Raw genomic sequence first — 19,565 nt, 5'->3', positions numbered from 1 at the left:
TAAATCAAGATCGACTACATCTAACAATGATTTGGTAAAACCCTGACATTATGCTTCTCCGACAGAGACTTTTGTAAGGTTTAGGCACAGTTCTCTTTCCTTTTCTAATGTGCACACAAAGCAGCACATATCTGATCATGCTGCATTGGCCAATAGCTTGGTGTGGTATGCAAACAAAACATGTTTGTCAACTAAACAGCCACCTGCAGGGCTGAACTATAAAGCCAATACTGAGTCCTCTATAGACAAGTAGAGTCTGGCTCCAACAAAGTTCCCTAATACTTAATACCAGACTCCCGGTATTCCCTTTCCTTAGCTAATTTCCTCCTTGATGGCAGTTATAAAGGGGATAAAGTTTTATGCAATTCACCCCTCTACAATTTATTTAGGATTAAAATTAGTGCATGGCCGCCTTGAGGTGGTTACCTGCCCCGCTATGATTGTCAGGTTTTGATGATAAACACCTCCAGTTGTTTTGTGCCTTTGTGTGTGTCAGACACACCTGTGTTAAGTCTTCAGAGCCTGCTGTGTTTTTGTATAAAAATATTTCACAACTTCAATCTGTAGTTGGACAAGTCTTTCATTGCATACCCTACAGCGTTACGCATGCTTACCACTGAAAGACTACGAATGAGTTCTCATTACATTAATAAGAATACAACAAAACATTTTCCATTCCAATGTTTTGTTTTTTTCTATTGTTAATTTGTGTTTTTAGGAAATATAGTCAATGTAGTTTTGCATTTCTTCTCCTCAGATTCACTTTAGAGCCAATCAGAGGATTAGTAAGTTTGGCTGACCGTTTCTGAGCAATTTCATAAAAAACTATAGATTTCAGGTAACCACTCATCGAAAACAGATTTGGTGGTGGGTCGAGGTGAGCACGAGTCAGGGGTGTGGTCACTGCTTTGTTGTGACATGGCAGAGTCCCATAAGTCCTGTCAGGCTGTTTTGCTTTTTTTCTGTGGACTGAGACCTTTCATACTTTCACTGTATTAATATAGAACTTGGACCTGATTTAAAGCAGTCAAAGACCGCATGCAGTTCTACCTTTACGTAAGATGGGACCTTAACAAAAAACTAATGCAAATCAAATATTCTACTAAGCTATTACATCAGTCACAAGACTATTTAACCCTGAGACTGAAGATTTCCTGTGCACATTGAATTAGGCAGCATGGGAACATTTTGGTAATACCAACATTACATAAAGAACATATCAACTTACTCCCCCCCAGTTACACATGGGTATCCAGTTTCATATATTCAAGTACAGAATCTACTTCAATAGCCACTCCGAGCAAGGATAGGCCCAAAACTCACACTCTGCTCACTACGTTGTTATGACAGGACATCAGCCTAATAGCGATGGGTCTTAGTGAGGGCTTCCTCACAGAGACAGACTGAATCCACACACACTGTCCACGTGTGATAGCATGTCCTCAGAGCTCAGATCAGTTTGTTTGGTCTCTGATCAATGTAAGCTCTAGATCCACTACATGATAGGCTAGAGTCAGTCAACTTTCCCGAGTCACACAGAAGTCCCATAAATAGTCACACCAGGGTTTAGCAGGTCTGACATATTGTAAGGTTGCTAACAGATATAGGTATCACCTGTGTTATACTTCAATTAATGTGTGTGTTGATAAGCTTCAGGATTTTAAGAATCAATATTAATTAAAAGAAAAGTGAGAAGAATCTATAACATTTTTCTAGTTTAATACCTAATGCAACAAACCCACTGAAGTCATTTCATCAAGAGAAAACCAAATATGAGCAGGGTAACTAATGAAACCAGAGCACTGACTGCTACTTAACATTTTGGTAGATTTTATCTCCTTATTTAAAGAAACTGTAGTTCAACTGATCAAGCTATGGCAAGTCTGTACACGAAACCTCTGAGGAGAGGGAGGGAAACTAAGTTGTGCGTTTGTCAGACTTTTTGAAGATAAACATTTTAGTTAGACATCATTTAAGGAAGAAACAACAAAGAGCATTCCACAGCATTGAGTATGCTGCCTCATTCCTCTATTCACCCACTCACTCTATTAGAAACCTATCTCTTATGGCTGCAGGCCATCAAAAACCAGAATGGCACTGGGTGGAGCACATACCTGCACTGAAGTCAAAGAGTCCCATACATGTCTGTCAGATGCAGATAATCATCCCGGACCAAAATTTTTATTTATTTATTTATAACAGGCCTACAGTTTAGTGACAGAAAGGGGGCAACAGGGGGACACTTATAGGTTTGACTATGAAAGTGTTCAGCATTTTTTTTACATCAAGAGCTAGACCTTTTTCTTCAGAAGATATTATTAAAATAAAATAAACAAATACATGGATAAATAAACCACCAATAAAGATGGCTGATGGCCAAATTACAAAAAAAAAACAAAAAAAAAAAACTTACAGCATCAGAATGGAAGATCACAATGCGTGATGTTACTTGGGCATTTTTTTTTTTTTTTTTTTTTTTTTTTTGAGCAAGTAGTGAGGCAAATAAATTTTTATTCAGAATATTAACATGAAATTGCATAATTTACACTATTATAATGATTTATTAGACATGTTAATGTCCATGAGAAGATGTGCAGTTTTCACCACTAAAAACCATCTTTGTGCATTTTTTCATCTCTTCTCAGGAGCTCAGATTCAGATTTTGGACAATTATCTGTTCATTAATTCTGTCATACAAGTTTTAAATGCATATTTAGAGCGGCAACAAATAGTCAATTATCAAAGGAAATTAATTTGCTCCTATTTTTACTGTCCACTTTCATAATTTTTCAAGCAGGGAGAACAACTATTTGATGAATCCAATCTGTCAAAAGTGAAGATTTGTCACTTTTCTTGATATAATATTTTATTCAATAACATATTTTTGATTTTTTTTGGTAGATATTTGGTGGATAAAAGATATTTAAGATGTCACTTTCTCCTTTATCTAAACATCTAAACATGATGCGATTCATAATGTATCAGGGAAATAATCAGCTGTTCAATCAATAATTAATCTTAATATAATTTAGACTTCAGCAAATGTATATCTACTCTTATTGCTGCATATTAAGAAAACCAACAAGTAGGTCGCAGGGGCACGAGAAGGGTGAGGGGGGTGAAATGTGAATCCTGCGGGAACAAAGAAGGAAATAAGGGTGTGACTGATACAGGATAAAAAAATGTGAACTGAAAAATATGAATCACCTCATCCAATAATGCTGTTTATTTTGTTTAGTAAAGGTCACCACCGATAAGAACTCTAAGGGGTTTTGTGCTGGAGCCAATCTGGGCTGATGTACAGGTGGCTAGTCTATCACAGGAAAAACACACAGAGACATGAACAGCCAATCACACTCAGGCCTACAGGCAATTTAGAGTCACCATTTAATTTAGACATTCATGTCTTTGGGCTGTGGAAGGAAACCAAAGCAGGTCCAGACAGAACATGTCAACTCCATACGGAAAGGCTCCAGGCCTTAAAACCCACGACTGTCTTTGCTGATGAGTAGACTACATATTTTATGTGATTTTCAATCAACGATTTACCATATGATGCCATTTTCCAAGTGGTAAACAATAGTGATGTGCTGGTCGTGAACGATACGGCTCTTAGAGCCGGCTCTTTGAAATGAACGACGGGAACCGGATCCTGCCTGGCTCGGACTCGCTTCATTTTTTTTTTTCTGTTCAAGTGGCATGTGATTGGTCAGCTACAAGAGCACTGAGCAGGAGGGGGAGGGGCGGGGGCTGCACACAGCACAGAGAGAGAACAGTCACCAGCACACCCACACAGAGATGCTGGAAACAGGAGGGAATTGAAAATGAGTGGCAGGAAAAGAAGCAAAATTTTAATGCATTTCAATTTCATTGATCAAGCAAAGGCAGAATGAGTGATCAAGGCTTCAGTCTACCCACACCTTACACATGTGATGGCACGGAGACTGTGTATTGTGGCTACATCCACATCTGTGGAAGGAAGAGAAGCAGCCCCGCAAACCAAAGGCCTTGGCCTTTCTCAATACCAATCTTCTCTAAGGACTAGCTGAAACTGTTACCTGCTTTTCTTTTTGTTTGAAACATTTATTGTTATGTTATTGTTTTGTTCTTTTTGTATTGTTGTTTCACACTGAATTAAAAAGTATACAATCAGAGATTTGACCTTTGTTTCTGTACTTATTTTTAAACATTTAATTTTTGTATCACTCTGCTCCATGTTGAGTATAACAAGCTATATGAATAATGAACATTTGATATCATGTATGTAGGTGTTTTTTGTTTTTTTTACATTTAGTAATTCATTTCACATATAATTTTTTTTGGCTCTTTTTACTGTGCTGTACCCAAACAATCGGCTTTTCCCATCACTAGTAAGCAATCAAGGAATGACATGTATTTTTTATTCTGTATATAATAAGAAATATTTAGCTTACATGACATACATTGTAAGACAGTTTTGTAATCAGATCAGCATCATAATTTGTGTAATTAAGTAGCATGACAACTTAATTATGCTTAGCTAAGTCATCTACGGCTTATGAAATCAGATTCAATAAAAAGTTTCTTCCATTTTACCCCGGATCGCTCGTTGCCCAACCCACAAAAAGCAACCAACTAGGTTACAGCAGTGCTGCAAGGATGGTTTAACTTGGTGAACAGGTTTTGGTGACTGGGCTGGGGCATCACTGTGGCAACAACAAAGCCCAGGGAAGAAGGGGGAAGGCTTCAGAGAACACAACTGAGCGACAACAGTGAAACCTGAGAAGGGAGGGGGGTTCAGCCAGGGAGAAGAGGCAGTTTCAGATAACTAAAACTCAACACAAAAAGAGCAATTCTCTCCACCTGACCCCCCCCCCCCCCAAAAAAAAAAAAAAGTATGAATATTAATTAAACCAAATATCAAAACTTTCAACATATTGTTTCTTGTGAGGGCCAATAAATGCCAGAAGTAGGTCTGCACAATTCACCAACATAAAAATCTAAATAATTATATGACCGAATACAATATACAAAAGGCAAAGATTAACTTCGGTGTTTTGAATCTCTCACAACTAGGACCAAGCATCTCCATAGTCATGAGTCAGCCCACCCACCTACACCCACACCCACACCCACACCCACGTCAAATAGGCTAGACTACGGAATCTATTAACTGATTATACGGATCAAAGATTGGTTTAAAATGTATTTATAATGATAAGAAACGGAAGCAAACTAAACATCCTCTGCCAACAAAATAATGAAGGGTAGAGTTTAAAAAAAAAAAAAAAAAAGAACTGTCACAGTTAAAAGACAGTGACATTTTAATTATTTGCTGTTTTCAAAGCAATTTCCTGATGTGACTGAAATCTGCAGGGGCGGAGAAGTTTAAGTATTTGTGTCTGTGTCTGCCAAGGACTGATGCTATCAGGCAGAGTAACAGGGTCAGGTTTCTGCAGCACCTGAGGCGACTCTGTTGGTGTGTCCACCTAAAGGGTTTGTCCTGTGTCAGCCTTTGTCCAGTCTAATAACTCAACAACCTCATTTATTAGCACCACAACCATGGGATTAACAATGGAGAACAATAATGTAACACATTTTACCATAAAATGTCCACTCCTAAATATTTGCAACTGCTGTTTCATTGTTCAGACCAGCTTGAGACTACAACAGCTTTATAATATCTTGGTTGGATATCACTGAGACGTACTCAGTTTGCCCAACAATCAACACCAATGATGTTAAATCTGGTCTGATCAAGATCATTAATAGACATCCCAGATAAGTGTACATAAAGATTCTTCCTTCCTCATTTGTAAATAGCCTAAACATAATAAGGGCCAATATCGGAGCTGTAATGGCTGGATAACCTAACAAATTGTTGTTTATCAGAATAGTTCCTCCTTTGGTCTGTAACTGACCAATTCATTCACAGTTTCAAACTGTATAAACATCAGAGAGGTGTGTGTGTGTGTGTGCGCGCGCGTTAATGGAGGGTAATAAGTTGGGTGTTCAACGAGATTCTACAGTCTTCTGCTCACAGCTGGAGTCCAGACAATGGATCTACACACAGACAGAGACAGACACCTGCTGTTCTGCTGCTGTGGCAATATGTCATCTATATTAGCATGGGAAAAAAACTGGGAGATAAGATGGCAAGCAAAGTAAACACCTTGTCAAATGAGAGCAGCAACAGTTCACGCCACGCGCCATGACAAGTCATAATGTAGGTTATAGATAAGCAAACAGCAGAGTGTAAACCCACCACAGCAGGACACAGCAGAGTTTACACTGAGAGTATCAGCTGACCTACACTTACCTGTTGTAAAAATGTTAATGTCCTTCCTGTTTCCGTCAGTGTTTGAGTTACTTCTGCTGTAAAAATGCTCCACATACATCCATAATTTACAGTGGCTAATGCAAGGTACAGCTCATAATGTGAGCTGAATGCTAGCAACAAACTACTAGCAGTGCTGCTAGGCCTCACTGAATACATCTGGACAAAGTGCTGCTAGCATGCTGTGTGATGAGCTGCTTCAGCTGTGTCCTAACACAAACTGGTATTGATAATTGTTGAATTTCAGTGACATTGTTAGGGACATCAGAAAGTCTGTTATTTTCACATCCCCCTTTTTAGAGCCACAGTCCCTCAGCTCAATACCTACCAGAAGAAATGACAGTTTAAAGAGCAAATAGCTTCCTCCAATAACAGACGCATCATACAAGCACCCTTCATATGTAGTCAAATTGTATTTCACTCCTAGTTTGCCTGAGCACACGGGTGATTGCTAAAACCTTTCAGAGCTTCCATCTCAGGTAAGAGAAATGACACATAAAAGCGGTTTCGGCAGTTCTACTGCTCTAGGTGACGCCATGGTCACTAAAAAGAGAAAACACCATTCATGCCATTGATACCAAGCCAGAGAACTATTATATAATTATTAATTGCTTCATGAACGGACTTTAACTAGCTCTGAATAATATGTTTATTTAAATAAAAAACATATCAATATTTTGCATTTTTGATTTTTAATTTATTTCACTCTGCCAATCACATCTTGATCAGTTTTGCAAACAAAACTATTGTAGGAAAAAAGGTCTCCAAGCAACTAATTTACAAATTGTTATCCATTTTGTTTGACACTACTAGGTGTGGATATTTATAAAGATCCGAGCCTAATAAATAAGAAACTGAGCTATAACAATATCTATGATAAAAACTATTCAAACAAAACGAAGCTGACAGATGATACTTAAAAAAAAAAAAAAAAAGTTAACAAGTTCACAAACACTAACAAGCACGCCAAGTGCCACCTCACAAAACTAAAATGCCAGCCAGGAAATATTCAAAAAATTTAAAACAATTGCCATGACGTCTTCACCTCAGCTGAGCCTTCAATACATTTGCCTCTCAAGACAATTCAAATCCTCCACCACTGCTTTTAAGGCCAACTATTTCCATAAGCAAACAAACATTTCCCTAAACAAAGAACTCAAACTTGTCCTGTCTGAAGGAAAAGTACATCCAGGTCGTCTAAACATGCCACATTTACATGTTGTAACAAGATGTGAATCTTTTTATCAAAGATTCACCTCCTGTACCCAGAGAGCTGGCCGTAATGTGATAGTGTTGGTAGTTTAACTCAAATATATTACACCTCATACACCTCAAAACCATTTTTGCAGGACAATCAATTTTTCCAAACAGTGATTTCATACTAAATTTTATGAGTTATCAGTTGCATTTAAAAGCAGTCTGTCTGTGTCAAGGAAAATTACACTATACAAAAGCAATGTTTTTGGTAAAATAATGCTCCAACATGGGAAAAAGAAAAGTAAATACTGCTGCAGATGTGGCTCGAGTATTACCTTTTCATGGATTTTTAATTAAAACTCAAACTCATAAAATTGATTTGGGTGGACTAACAATCTCTGCTAAAATGTGTAGTGTGTCATATATTTTTAATTAAAACAACTATTTCAACTTATTTCTATATATTATTTTCTTTTTCATAATGAATTAGAAATGATGGCCTGAATGTCTCACAACTGATGACTAAATGATATAGCACAAGAGAGCAATGTACCTTTTTCCAGAGATCAAATTATAATGCGTAGCCTTTATTTTGTCTGTAGGTGTGTGTTCTCATTTATCAAATTTCATGGAAATTATAAAAATGCATATATTTTTTAAAGTTTATAGCAATAAATCATCATATCAAGTAAAAGATAAAAAACCTTCTGCAGTAGTATGAAAATTGATCAGGAAATGTTTTTATTTTGTGAGATAAGTCATTAGAAGTACTTAAAAAATATGTCCCCTCTAAAAGCACCCCACCTTCCCTTCAACCATCCCTGATCCCAGAGACGTTCATGGGCAATGGAGAGATAGTATCCATTGAAATCCGACCAAACCAAACCAAAATTGAGTCGCTCTTTTTCAGAATAGCAAATAAAAGATGATGATTTTTTTTTTTTATCATCATTATTATTATTATTTTAAAACATTACAGTTACCCTTCGTCATCATCACATGAAAGATCCAGCCACACATTTCAACCCTGAAAGTCGCACTGTTTTTTTACTGTACTACTTCTTTGTGGATATGTATAGGGTTTGGTTTTCTTATTTGTATACTTCAACTTTTGAGTGAGGTGTTCAGTGATCATTTCAAAGGCTGTAGTTTGACGCTCAAACATTTGCTCCACCCTGGTTTACCTTTCCACACTTGGAATCAGAATCACTTCAAAATGACATTGCTTTCTACATCTTCTATAAAACCCTCCACTTATGTGACTCCCAACCCTCACAGTTTGAACCTGACAAAGACATGGGATGTTTGCACCTGGTGATTTAACCGTCACACCTGAGAACACTGGGGAAACAAGAGGAACAGAGCCGTGTAAAGAGACTCCTCTGGAGCACTTTTATGTAGGAAATTATTCCAGTAGAGTTAAAAGACAAGAAACTGGCAACAACAAACAAGAGCTCAGCTTTCTCCCCAGAGGAGAGCACAGGAGAGGTGTTTCATCTGGGCGGTTTCCCAGGTGAAACATTTTCGTCCGGCCATTTCAACACACAGAAACACACATATACGGGTACGGTAGTGTGTTGGACTCGACTTACCCAATGCTGTGGATATGAAAACGGGTGAATCCTGGTTGTCGGTTCTGTGTCCAGGAGCTTTATCACCGCACCATGTTTGCCTCTTCTTCCTGCTTGTGAAGAGCTCCGGCGGCCTCCCCGGTCGCCCCACCTGCTCCGCGCCGCTCAAACCTGCCGGACCGGTCCGCCGCCCGCAGCACCTCACAGCCACGGCGAGCACGAGGACGAACTTCTCGTGGCGCTCAAGCACGATTGCGGAAGTACGTACGGAGGTGTGCTGCCCACGTGACCTGCAGGTACAGGTATGCGGTTGAACTCTCAATGAAAACAGGTTATGGCGTCAAGAACGGAGTACCACAGTGAGATGCAGCATGTCAGTATGGTCTCTTCCAAATCCTCGGTGATGTTTATTTTCAGACAGTAAACTTTCATCTTGGTTGTGCTGTTTCCTGGCCAGGTCGAGGTCCATTAACCTGAAAGCACTGATGTTATACAGTGCGATTCACAGACAACTTTACGTTTTCTTTTATTTGTCACAAAAAGGTGAGTCGTGAATATGAAAGATGAACAGTAGTAACTTTGGTTCCGTTTTGACATCATCAGGAATGCTGTTCAAACACAACCTACATGAAAACTGTTGCAAATGCCTTTTGTGGCTCTGGATGAGTTTTGTCAAGTCTTTGACATGATACCAGACATATCACTGTCTGACATGGTAGTAGGGTTATCATTGCCAGCCACTATGCTCCAGTGATCCTGGATGAATGTTGCGATCACATCCATTCTCTGGGCACCACGTTGTGCTCACTCTGCCAGATACCTGAATATGTGAAAATGAATTATCTTGGATACAAACCAGGCCAAAAGCAAACACAAAATATTTCCAAGACGGCTTTGGACAAGCAGTGATCCAACGTTGTCCATACTAAATATCTGTAGTACCATCAAACAAAGGACACGCACTCTGTGCTCTTTTGTTTGTTAGTGTGTTTCCTATCCCATTCCTTATTAATTCATTCAACTTGTATCACTTTTCTGTTTCTGGGTCGCAGGAGGCGCTGGAGCCTATCCCAGCTCACATTGGACGAGGGCAGGGTCATCCTGGACGGGTCACCACTCTATTGTTGGCCCTCTCAATCGTTAATTCTGAGGAAATTGGTTCATACAATATTGTAATGGATAATAATTTTTAAATCCCTGTGGTACCATTTAAATACAGACCTACCAGAAAATCTAATATCTTAACTCTTTAATGTCCTGCTTAACCATTTGGTAGAGCACATTTTGATATCTGAATGTTTTTTAATACATATACCATGACGTGTCATCTCAACTGCTTGGTACAGGCCTATATTTTATAAACTTAAAAATATATATTTTGTTGTTATTATTGCCCCAAGGAAATAAAAAATGCAAAGAAATAATTTCCCATTGCTTTTTCCTTAGTGAGGAACTTAAAAGGTTAACTAACATCAAAATATTGAGAAAAGGGCCAAAAATACACAGTGCATCTCTGCAATAGAAGTAACTCTTTGAATTTGTACTGCAGATGGCAGTAATGTAATGCTCAACTGATTTGCTTCCTTCTATCAATGTTACTTTCTCTCATCTTTTTTTTTTTTTTTTTTTTCATTTCTTAAGTTGAAAATATTTACATAGTTCACATCACTCCACTATGCCTCACCCATGGCCAATCAAATGGTAGTCTCTGATGCTCCTCCGGAGAGGCTTTTGTGTCTTTACCATCCACTTGAACTCTATTAGCCTTTTGCTGCCTGTCTTTTCCTTGTTCCTACGAGGAATGTGGCCTGGTATCACCATCCCTGCAAACAGGGCAATGGCATTTGGCTTGCCCGGCTCCCTGATGGTAGAGCAGGCTCCAGTGTCCTGTCAGAGCTAGGACATCCCTCTCTATCCTTAAAAAGCTATTTAAAATGCATCTCAGACCGAAAACCTACTTTCTTTAATCCCTAACTAATGTTGCACTTGTTGCACTTTCTTGAAAATCCCACATCTATTTAATAGATGTAGACCTCTACTGTACTGAAGCTAGGTATGGTAATGTAGCCAGTGCAACAGTGCAGAGGGTTAGGTCTGACATGTTTTTGGTTTTATGTATTTATTGCTTTGTTTAGTTTTATTTGTTTATTTGATTTCTGCAGGAACTGCACTGAAGCATTCAAAGTATCATTACCGATTTCGTCGTGTAATGTTAGTTTTCCTCCCTCTTCTAGGTGGCAGTAAAGTGCACGTGACCGTCTGCACCGCCAACAATCACCGAAGAAGAACCAAACTCCACCTTTCCTGTTGTCTGTTGGCCAATCAGGAGTCCACATCCTGAAGCAGCTCGCTGTACCTGTAGTGTGTCTCGGACACCGGATAGCTGTAGAGCTAATATCTTGACACAAAGCTAAAAACACATCGGATCACTATCCTGTCCTGACCGTCGCCCAGGTACCCAGCTCACACAGCAGCCTCAAACTGTACCATGGTCGGCGTTAAAGTGATCTGGAGCGACCCGGACTTCCAGCCGGAGCTAGCGGCCGCCGGCTCCAGGCTCGCCGTAGTGAAGTTCACAATGGCTGGGTAAGCTTGTCAAACTGGGCCAAGCTCGCAGGCCTCTGCCTTAAACACGGGAAAGGAAAGTAAACAACCAGAGTTCACTGTTTAATGTGTCCCGAAGAGCTGACAAGAACCGGAGAGCTATGTTTTCTGACAGGAGAGGCTTTTCCTCCAAGATAAGCTAAGTTAGCATGCTATCGTTAGCTGACTAGCTGTGTTGCTTACAATGACATAGCATTATTATAGTAAGTTTGCCGGAGAGGTGTCGTAATGTTAAGTGAGTTGGTTCATTAATTGCAGAGGGAGCTGTCTACTGTAGTCTGTAGTCTCCACCAGCTAAAGAAGCTCACTAAATGAACGTGACGCTAAACAAAAACGTGTTGTATTTTAACAGCTCAGCTGTGGTTTTGTTTGTTATGAATGTGTGGGTCTGTATCTGACAGCAGACGTACTCTGCTCACGGTGTCTTTTGGACTGTTCTTATAGTTGTCCGCATGAGCATCCAGCAGTGAGTGAACTTTCGATCCTGTGCTGTAATGGTAATGGAGAGGAGTTCAATCTGGTGGGCCAACTTCAACATTAGTTTAATTCTAAAGGTTGAGTCACGAATAGAATATGTAGCTGCTCGATGGATTTATTACAAGTTATTACCACGGGGATTCAGGAAGAGGAGCTACAAGAACATGTCTGAATTTGAAAACATTACTCTAATTTGAAATTGAAGTACTCATTAATCTTAGATCCTTCTTCATCTGACTTCTTGCTTATCCGTTTCCGGGATGTGGGGCATGCAAAGGATCCAAACCCAGGTCACTTTGGCTAAGGCAGAGACATACAGAGACGAACAAGCACACACACATTCCAATGGGCAATTTAGAGTCAGAAATTAGCCTTGACATGCAAGTGTTTGGACTGTGAGAGGAACCCACCACCTCTTGTTGTGAGGCAACAGAGCTAGCCACTATCCTGTCGTGCTGCCTATGTAGAATTGAACTATGGTACAGTACAAATAAAATTGTTAAACTGAAGTAATCAATATTATCATTTAGCAACATTTGTTGTATCTGAAAACAAATCTGTGGCCAAGTATCGTAAACCTTTTGTATTTAGTTCAGAAATGTGTGAATTATATTGTATTTGTATCTGCAGATGTAGCTGGGCAGCTTTTTTAGTTGTGAAATGTCCCCTCATTCTACACCCTTGCCACAGTTACTACATTTTAAATGACTCATCAAAGATATTAGTGCATGATCTGTGTTGATGTGAAAATTTACTAAACTATACTCTAAACATCCAGTATTAGACTGCAAAAAGCAGTAGTTTATGTGCCACGACTACATTTTAAATATTTACTAAAATGTCAAGTAATGGCATTGACGTAGTCAGATTCTTCATTTTGTAACTTGTTTTGTAGCAATAATTAGCTAACATAACTCATTAAAGATAGCCTTTTTTTTCTCAGTTTATGTCTAATGAATCGGAGTACTACTTGAGAAACCAGAACACTATCCGCTGTCTCTCTTCCTCAGGTGTCGGCCCTGTGTCACGATAGCTCCAGCTTTTAATATGTTGAGTAACAAGTACCCACAAGTTGTCTTCCTTGAAGTAGATGTTCATGTGTGTCAGGTAAGTCTGGCCTGTATGGGCTCAAATGCGAATCCAAAAGATTTTGAGCTCATAAACTGACATTGAAAAATAATTCTAAAGTAAACCTATTGAACTTTTACATGAGAGATTCAAGTTGTGCACGTATATGTCTAAAGACAGAGTGAGAATGTGTGAATAAATTATGTGCTTGTATGAAATGAGTGGTGAAGTTGTGGATAAATAAAAAGGGTAAGTTCACTGCTGTTACTGCAGTCTTTTTAATGAATATATAGTTTTGAAGCAGTATTACTGCTTATTAATTATGAAAAATAATTAAATTCTTCAACAACAGTTCATGTTTAAGAAAATTAAATCTGTCATCGGAAGTTTTTGCTTATCAAAGAAACACATAATTTTAGTGTAAATCATCTTAGGACAGTTTGGCTAGGGTTAGTAAATGAAAGAATTCTGCCTAAAAATTTAGATTAGGAATGACTATCTTGGCTACAGTCGTACACACATTCTGCCTCTCCTACTCAATAAGGGTTAGGGTTAGGCGCATTTATTGTTGACTGGCCATTGCAGATAAAGCCCTCTTTCCCTATTATTTATATAGGAACCTGCTTTAAAAATGATGGAGCCCAGTAGCACAGAGGGAAAGGATGGTAGAGTCTGTCAATCACACGGTAGCCACATGCAAATGCATTCCCTGCTTTATGGTCTGTTTTCTTCTAAATGGGATCATTATAAAAATGAGCATCATGTGGTATTGAAAAAATGTTGAGACTGAGAACATAGAAAAAGTTGTACTGAGTTAATAAATCAAGGGAGAAGTTGGTTTATTCTTAAGTCTAAGTTCTTTTTACAACCAGTGGCATGCGCATTAATGGCCATTAGATAGAAAGCAAGATTAAGCCTCTTCAGCATAGACAGTCAATGGTACATACAATATTCACCATTTTGATTGAATATATTCTCTAATGGTTTGAGTCTGGTCATGTGTGATTGAGCTAGAAGACTCTATTTTATTCAGATGCCTGGATATCATCATTTGGCAAAGTATTGAAACGGTTTGCAGAAACTATGAAAAAGACATACAAATATCCTGTTGTTTAACAATAGATAGAAGGTTCTCATGCTGAGACAGATATTAAAAATGAACAGATGTCACCAGACAGTTACTGGCAAGAAATGAAGTAGCACAGTAATGCTCTACAATATGACGGTTACAGAGAGTTTGTTGGACATGGTATGGACGCCAGGCTAATTTTACTGTACTGCTTCTCCTTTTCTCAGGCCACAGCAGCAGCCAACAACATCTCAGCCACACCAACATTCCTGTTCTTCAGGAACAGGGTTCGGGTAGATCAGTATCAGGGGGCAGCTGCTACAGGTCTGGAGGAGAAGATCAAACAGCATACAGAGAACGACCCAGGAAACAGCGAGGACTCTGACATTCCAAAGGGATACGTGAGTGGATACTCTTCCTGACCCCTCCTGTTCTGACTCCATCCTCCTCAGTCGTAGGTTCATACATTACTATTGAAGTGGCTTTTTTGGGATCAGATGATTCACTTTTCAGCTCTGTTAAGATTAAGATATGATATGTAATGGTAAAAACAACAGGAACAAAACAAAAACACAAGCTTTGTCACCAAGCATTCACCGCATTCAGTGCCCACAAAAACCACATCATACAAAATTAATCCAGTATAATAGATTCAGAGGATAAGTTTATCATGTTTGCTTTCTTTTCAGATGGACCTCATGCCTTTTGTCAACAAAGCTGGCTGCGAGTGTCTCAATGAGAGCGATGACTGTGGCTTTGATAACTGCTTAACCAAAGGCCCCACCTACCTGGAGTCCGACTGTGATGAACAGGTAGCAACAGCTGTCTATTTGCATTTTATTTCTGGTCCCAATATTTGTGTGGAAAACAGGCAGCAGTAAGCCTCTTTAAGGCTTCTGTATTGGCTTCATTGCACACATCTCCACTTTATGTTTTTTAATGTATGTGGACATAGTAGCAGGACTTGACATTTTAGCTCTATTTTCTCTTTTTGATGAGATGGTTGGTACAGTAGTGCAGTAGTTCGGTCTGGTAGAACCCCAGGCTTGGGATCTGTCTGTGTGGATTCCCTCCAATTTCCTCCTCTGGTCCAAAAATATGCAGGTTGAAAGAGCTGGTGGTGTGAATGATTGTTTGTCTCCATATATCTGCTTTTATCCAATCTCAGCTGATGCTGGCTCCAGCCTCCTTCTCCTTTAAGGATAAGCAGTATAGATAATGATGGACAGATGGATTTGGTACAAGGAAGGTCTTTGTCTCTTATGTTGCCCTCTTTCATCTGTTCCAGTTGCTGATAACCATCGCCTTCAATCAGCCGGTGAAGCTCTTCTCTATGAAGTTACAGTCTTCAGACTTCAGTGAGTTTAACACTGCTCATCTCAATAGTCTGAATCTCCCAACTGGGGCATACTCAATGAAGCTAATCTTTGCTTCTATGATAACTAACCTCATCCTTTTCTCCATCCATCCTTCCTACCATCCCACTCCTTTATTTCATGTATTGTTTATCCTTCCCTGTGACAGCCCAAGCCCCTAAGGTTATGAAGGTGTTTATCAATCTCCCTCGGTCGATGGGTTTTGACGACGCAGAGCGGAGTGAAGCCACCCAGACTCTGGAACTGACGGAGGAAGACTACAAAGATGACGGTTTGATTCCTCTGCGCTACGTCAAGTTTCAGAACGTACAGAGTGTTACGGTAAGGACCAAACATTCATGACCATTTCAACATGCCCCTGCACTTCAAGTTCAAGCAAAGTTCAAGTAAAGCTAATTTCCACTTCCACTAAAAAAGATTATATTTATTATTTATGATGATAAAATAATTCATGCTGATGTTTGTTTGTTTCTTTGTTTTTTGTTTTTTTTTTTGGCCTTCAATAACAGACCATGTGAGGAGCCATTATTATTATTATTTCAGAAAAATTTTTGTCGCCTCAGTATCAATGACAAAACAGTAAGCAGGTCATTAGGAAAGCAAAGCAGTAAAGAATACTGTCAACTGGCAATTCGAGTCTCAAAATAATAATACATGTACCTTAACCACTTGGCTGTCTGTTCACCACTGTATTATTGGAGGTTTGTCCCTCACCACAGCAAGTGGTGCACTTAGTTTGATGGTGTATTAAACACTCACATACAAGTCTCATTGTGGTGGCATTATAACAACACTTAATGCTGTTGTGTCTGAGCTTTCAGCTGTTTCTCTCTATTGGATTTTGCCTGTTTTCAGTGTTTGATAACTGAAGACATTTAGCTCAGTCCCAAATCAGGCTAAGTGTTAGCTTCATCCACATCTCCTCTCTGATGTCAGCTGATCATTTCTAATTTGTATAATAAAACATTACCTATGACTGAGGAAGCTACGAGAGGAAACTGTGTTTGTATTTCCTTTAGTTGATTTGATACTGAAGACACCTTGTAGCTACCACTACTCAGCAACTCTATTGTCACTCTTGGCAGATTGGAGAAATACAACATTAGCCCTTAGAGGTCTGAGCCTATTTGGCTGTTTTTGAATACTTTTGATTTTGCCTTTGTATAGCACAAAAATGTTTAACATACCCATGCTGGGTATGTATTTTTTTCTTCAGCTTTATGATCTGATAATTATTTATTCACTTTAACCTTCTTTATTAACAAATTGGGCCCCAAAGAACCCACACAGAAACCGTCAAATCTGATTTATTATCAGAAGATTGACCATTTTTTCCATTTTGTAAATTGGCAAAAAATGACAAATATTTGGAAAGACCTGCCCTTCCCATTCCATCCCGATCTTGTGCTCGGATTAATATTTTTGTACTATGAAATTAAAACAATCATGCCTCTGGTTTTACAAATTCTATCAATGTCAAATAAAACTTTCCAGTGATGTTGACGGCAGTGCTCGAGGTGACCTAGTTTTTTCTTGGCAGCACTTTGAAGACGCCATGTGGTCTGATCAGTTAGACAGGAGATTCTTGGTACTAACATGGTGTCAGGACTGCCATCCGATGGTTAAAACTCTGAAGGTTTCATCTGTTTATTGCTGGTATTTTCATTGTTTTAACAGGTGTTTGTCAGGTCGAACCAAGGAAATGAGGAGACGACAAAAATCAACTACCTGACCTTCATAGGCACCCCAGTACAGGCCACCAACATGAATGAATTCAAAAGGGTAGGGAGTAGTTACCGCAGCCTGTTTTATTTTTTTTTTTTTCCCTCTTCATACTCACATTCATTTGTGAGTCTGTTGCCCCAGATGATCTTTTTTTTTCCCTTGTAGGTCGTGGGGAAGAAAGGCGAGAGTCACTGAACAGGAGAATGAAGAGGAGAGTGTGGAGAAGGAGAAGGGGAGGACGCTACACAATACATCCAAGGACTTTCACTCTGCCAAAGCTGCCACACAATCTACTGTCACAAACACACACAAACAGCTTCCAGCTGTCCTCCTCAAGCTCTGAATGAATTCTCCATCTGTGCAGTCTACAAATCAATTGTATTGTAATACTGATGAGAATCACTGTAAATAAAACACAATCCTTTTTCAAAGGCATGTGGGTCAAGTCTGCTTGATGGAGGAAGATGAAGAGGAGAAGGAAGAGTAGCCACAGTGTTGGCTTCAAACTGCACAGTTTCCATTTATGTAGTATGAGAAGTCTGACCACATTTCAGATCATTGAGAGGTTCGTTCCAGCAATATCAGTTGAAAGACAGACTGCTCTTGTGTCTTTAAAGTACATGATCAATGCAATTGCTGCTGAATATATCACAACCACTGACATGCTGACCAAGCTGCAACCCACTTTTTCGCCACTGATTAGTATGTGAGTTTTGGAATTTGTCTGCCAGCCATCTTGTTTTTCCTGAGACCTGAAGGATCCATATTTGGAGAAGTTGGAGTCAAGAAGTAAGGACTGGATCTGACCTGCTCTGGACTCGATCCCAATTAGATGTTCAAGATGGCTTTATGGTGTATTTTCCTCTAAATGGGACCGTCTTGTTCTATCAAAGACTTGATACCATAAACTCATTAGGAAATAATGATTAGCATCCGTTTCAGTGACTGATTAGCTCAGGATTTGCTCAGATATATCTGCAAACAATTAGAAGTAAAACTAAAGTCATAACAATCAAGAGAACAATGCATCAAGTTTGGCAAGAATACACTGGAAGACAAAGCCATCCAGGATATGCTCTGAAAACAGACATCAGGGATGTATTTGGTGCTGTGGTTATTGTACAGTGAACTCACCAAAAGATCACTTTTTGAAGCCTTACATTAAAGCCCCATTGAATCCCCAGACCAACAGCAGCCGGCGTGTACTAGCTGATGTGAATGGCTACACTGCTGACTTCTCCCTGTACGTAGGAAAGTCAACAACAGCATCAGGGAATGGACTCTCGTTTGATGGGGTGGCGTCTCTCATAAAAAAAGACTTCCTGGAGTCTGGATACATACAGTAGTGTATCTTGACCACTTTTAAACCAGTCCCCTCCCCTTCTGTCACCTGGGACAGCAGGGATTTGAGGCCTGTGGGACCTATTGGCAAGGGAGAGTTGGTGTTTCAGCCACCACAGAAAAGGCCCTGAACAAAAAGGGCATTTTCATGTTCTTTACAAACGTACATCCAGTGTACAGTGGGGAGACAGTGCTCCGCTGGCAGACGTCAGAGGGTTGTTATCCCTATACCAACAGCAGTCGGCAAGTACAACAAGTACATGAGAGGGGTGTACACATCGGACTAGATGCTGGGAACCAAAAGGAGGCCAATTACAAATGTTCAACATTTTGTGGATATTGCTGTCACCAACAGCTACATCAAGACTATTTTTGTCTTTTTGTTCATTGAGTAACATTTTATAATAGTAGAATCTAACTTCTGGAACCACTTTGCTGTATGTTTGAATGAGATCATGGAGAATAAATAGAGGATTTGTGGCAAAAATTTTTAATTTTAACAGTAGCTATACACCCCATTAGAGAAGAGGGTTAGGGTTAGGGTTAGGGTTAGATTATTCCAGCGCCCTAGGTCATCACAGATTTTCCCTAGGAGTGAATCAACATTCAGGTGGACTAGCTCTGGTAGTTAAGGTGAGATATTTATACCCAAGTACTTAATGTGGGCTGTGGAGAGGGAAAGTTGGAGATTTTGGTCTGCAGGAACCCATGCATTCTCTGTTAATATTAATATTGTTGATTTGGGCCAGTTATTTGAGTCATACTAATATATATGTAGCTCTTCTTGTTTTTAAATTCATCATCTGTGTATGTGTGTACAG

General features: G+C 39.4%; 2 protein-coding genes across 2 annotated transcripts in view; one reads left to right on the top strand and one right to left on the bottom strand.

Annotated features, from left to right (window-relative positions):
• Window positions 1–9,279, bottom strand: part of atp8b1 (ATPase phospholipid transporting 8B1) — a 32,218-nt gene extending 22,939 nt beyond the window's left edge. The window contains exon 1 of the mRNA XM_029515307.1: window positions 9,106–9,279. The gene's annotated coding sequence lies outside the window, so the exon portion shown is untranslated. The remainder of the gene's footprint in view (window positions 1–9,105) is intronic.
• A 2,149-nt stretch (window positions 9,280–11,428) lies between these two features.
• On the top strand, window positions 11,429–17,841 carry txnl1 (thioredoxin-like 1). Its single transcript, XM_029515347.1, has 8 exons — window positions 11,429–11,670; window positions 13,176–13,272; window positions 14,530–14,703; window positions 14,992–15,114; window positions 15,591–15,660; window positions 15,827–15,999; window positions 17,356–17,460; window positions 17,569–17,841. The coding sequence occupies exons 1-8, from the start codon at window positions 11,573–11,575 to the stop codon at window positions 17,596–17,598; spliced, it is 870 nt and encodes a 289-aa protein (XP_029371207.1). The 5' UTR covers window positions 11,429–11,572; the 3' UTR covers window positions 17,599–17,841.
• Window positions 17,842–19,565: the final 1,724 nt, after the last annotated feature.

The sequence above is a fragment of the Echeneis naucrates genome, chromosome 12 (genome assembly GCF_900963305.1).
Source record: "Echeneis naucrates chromosome 12, fEcheNa1.1, whole genome shotgun sequence".
Lineage (NCBI taxonomy): Eukaryota > Metazoa > Chordata > Actinopteri > Carangiformes > Echeneidae > Echeneis > Echeneis naucrates.
Note: the sequence above shows the minus strand (reverse complement) of the source record. Positions and strands in the feature narration are given on the sequence as shown.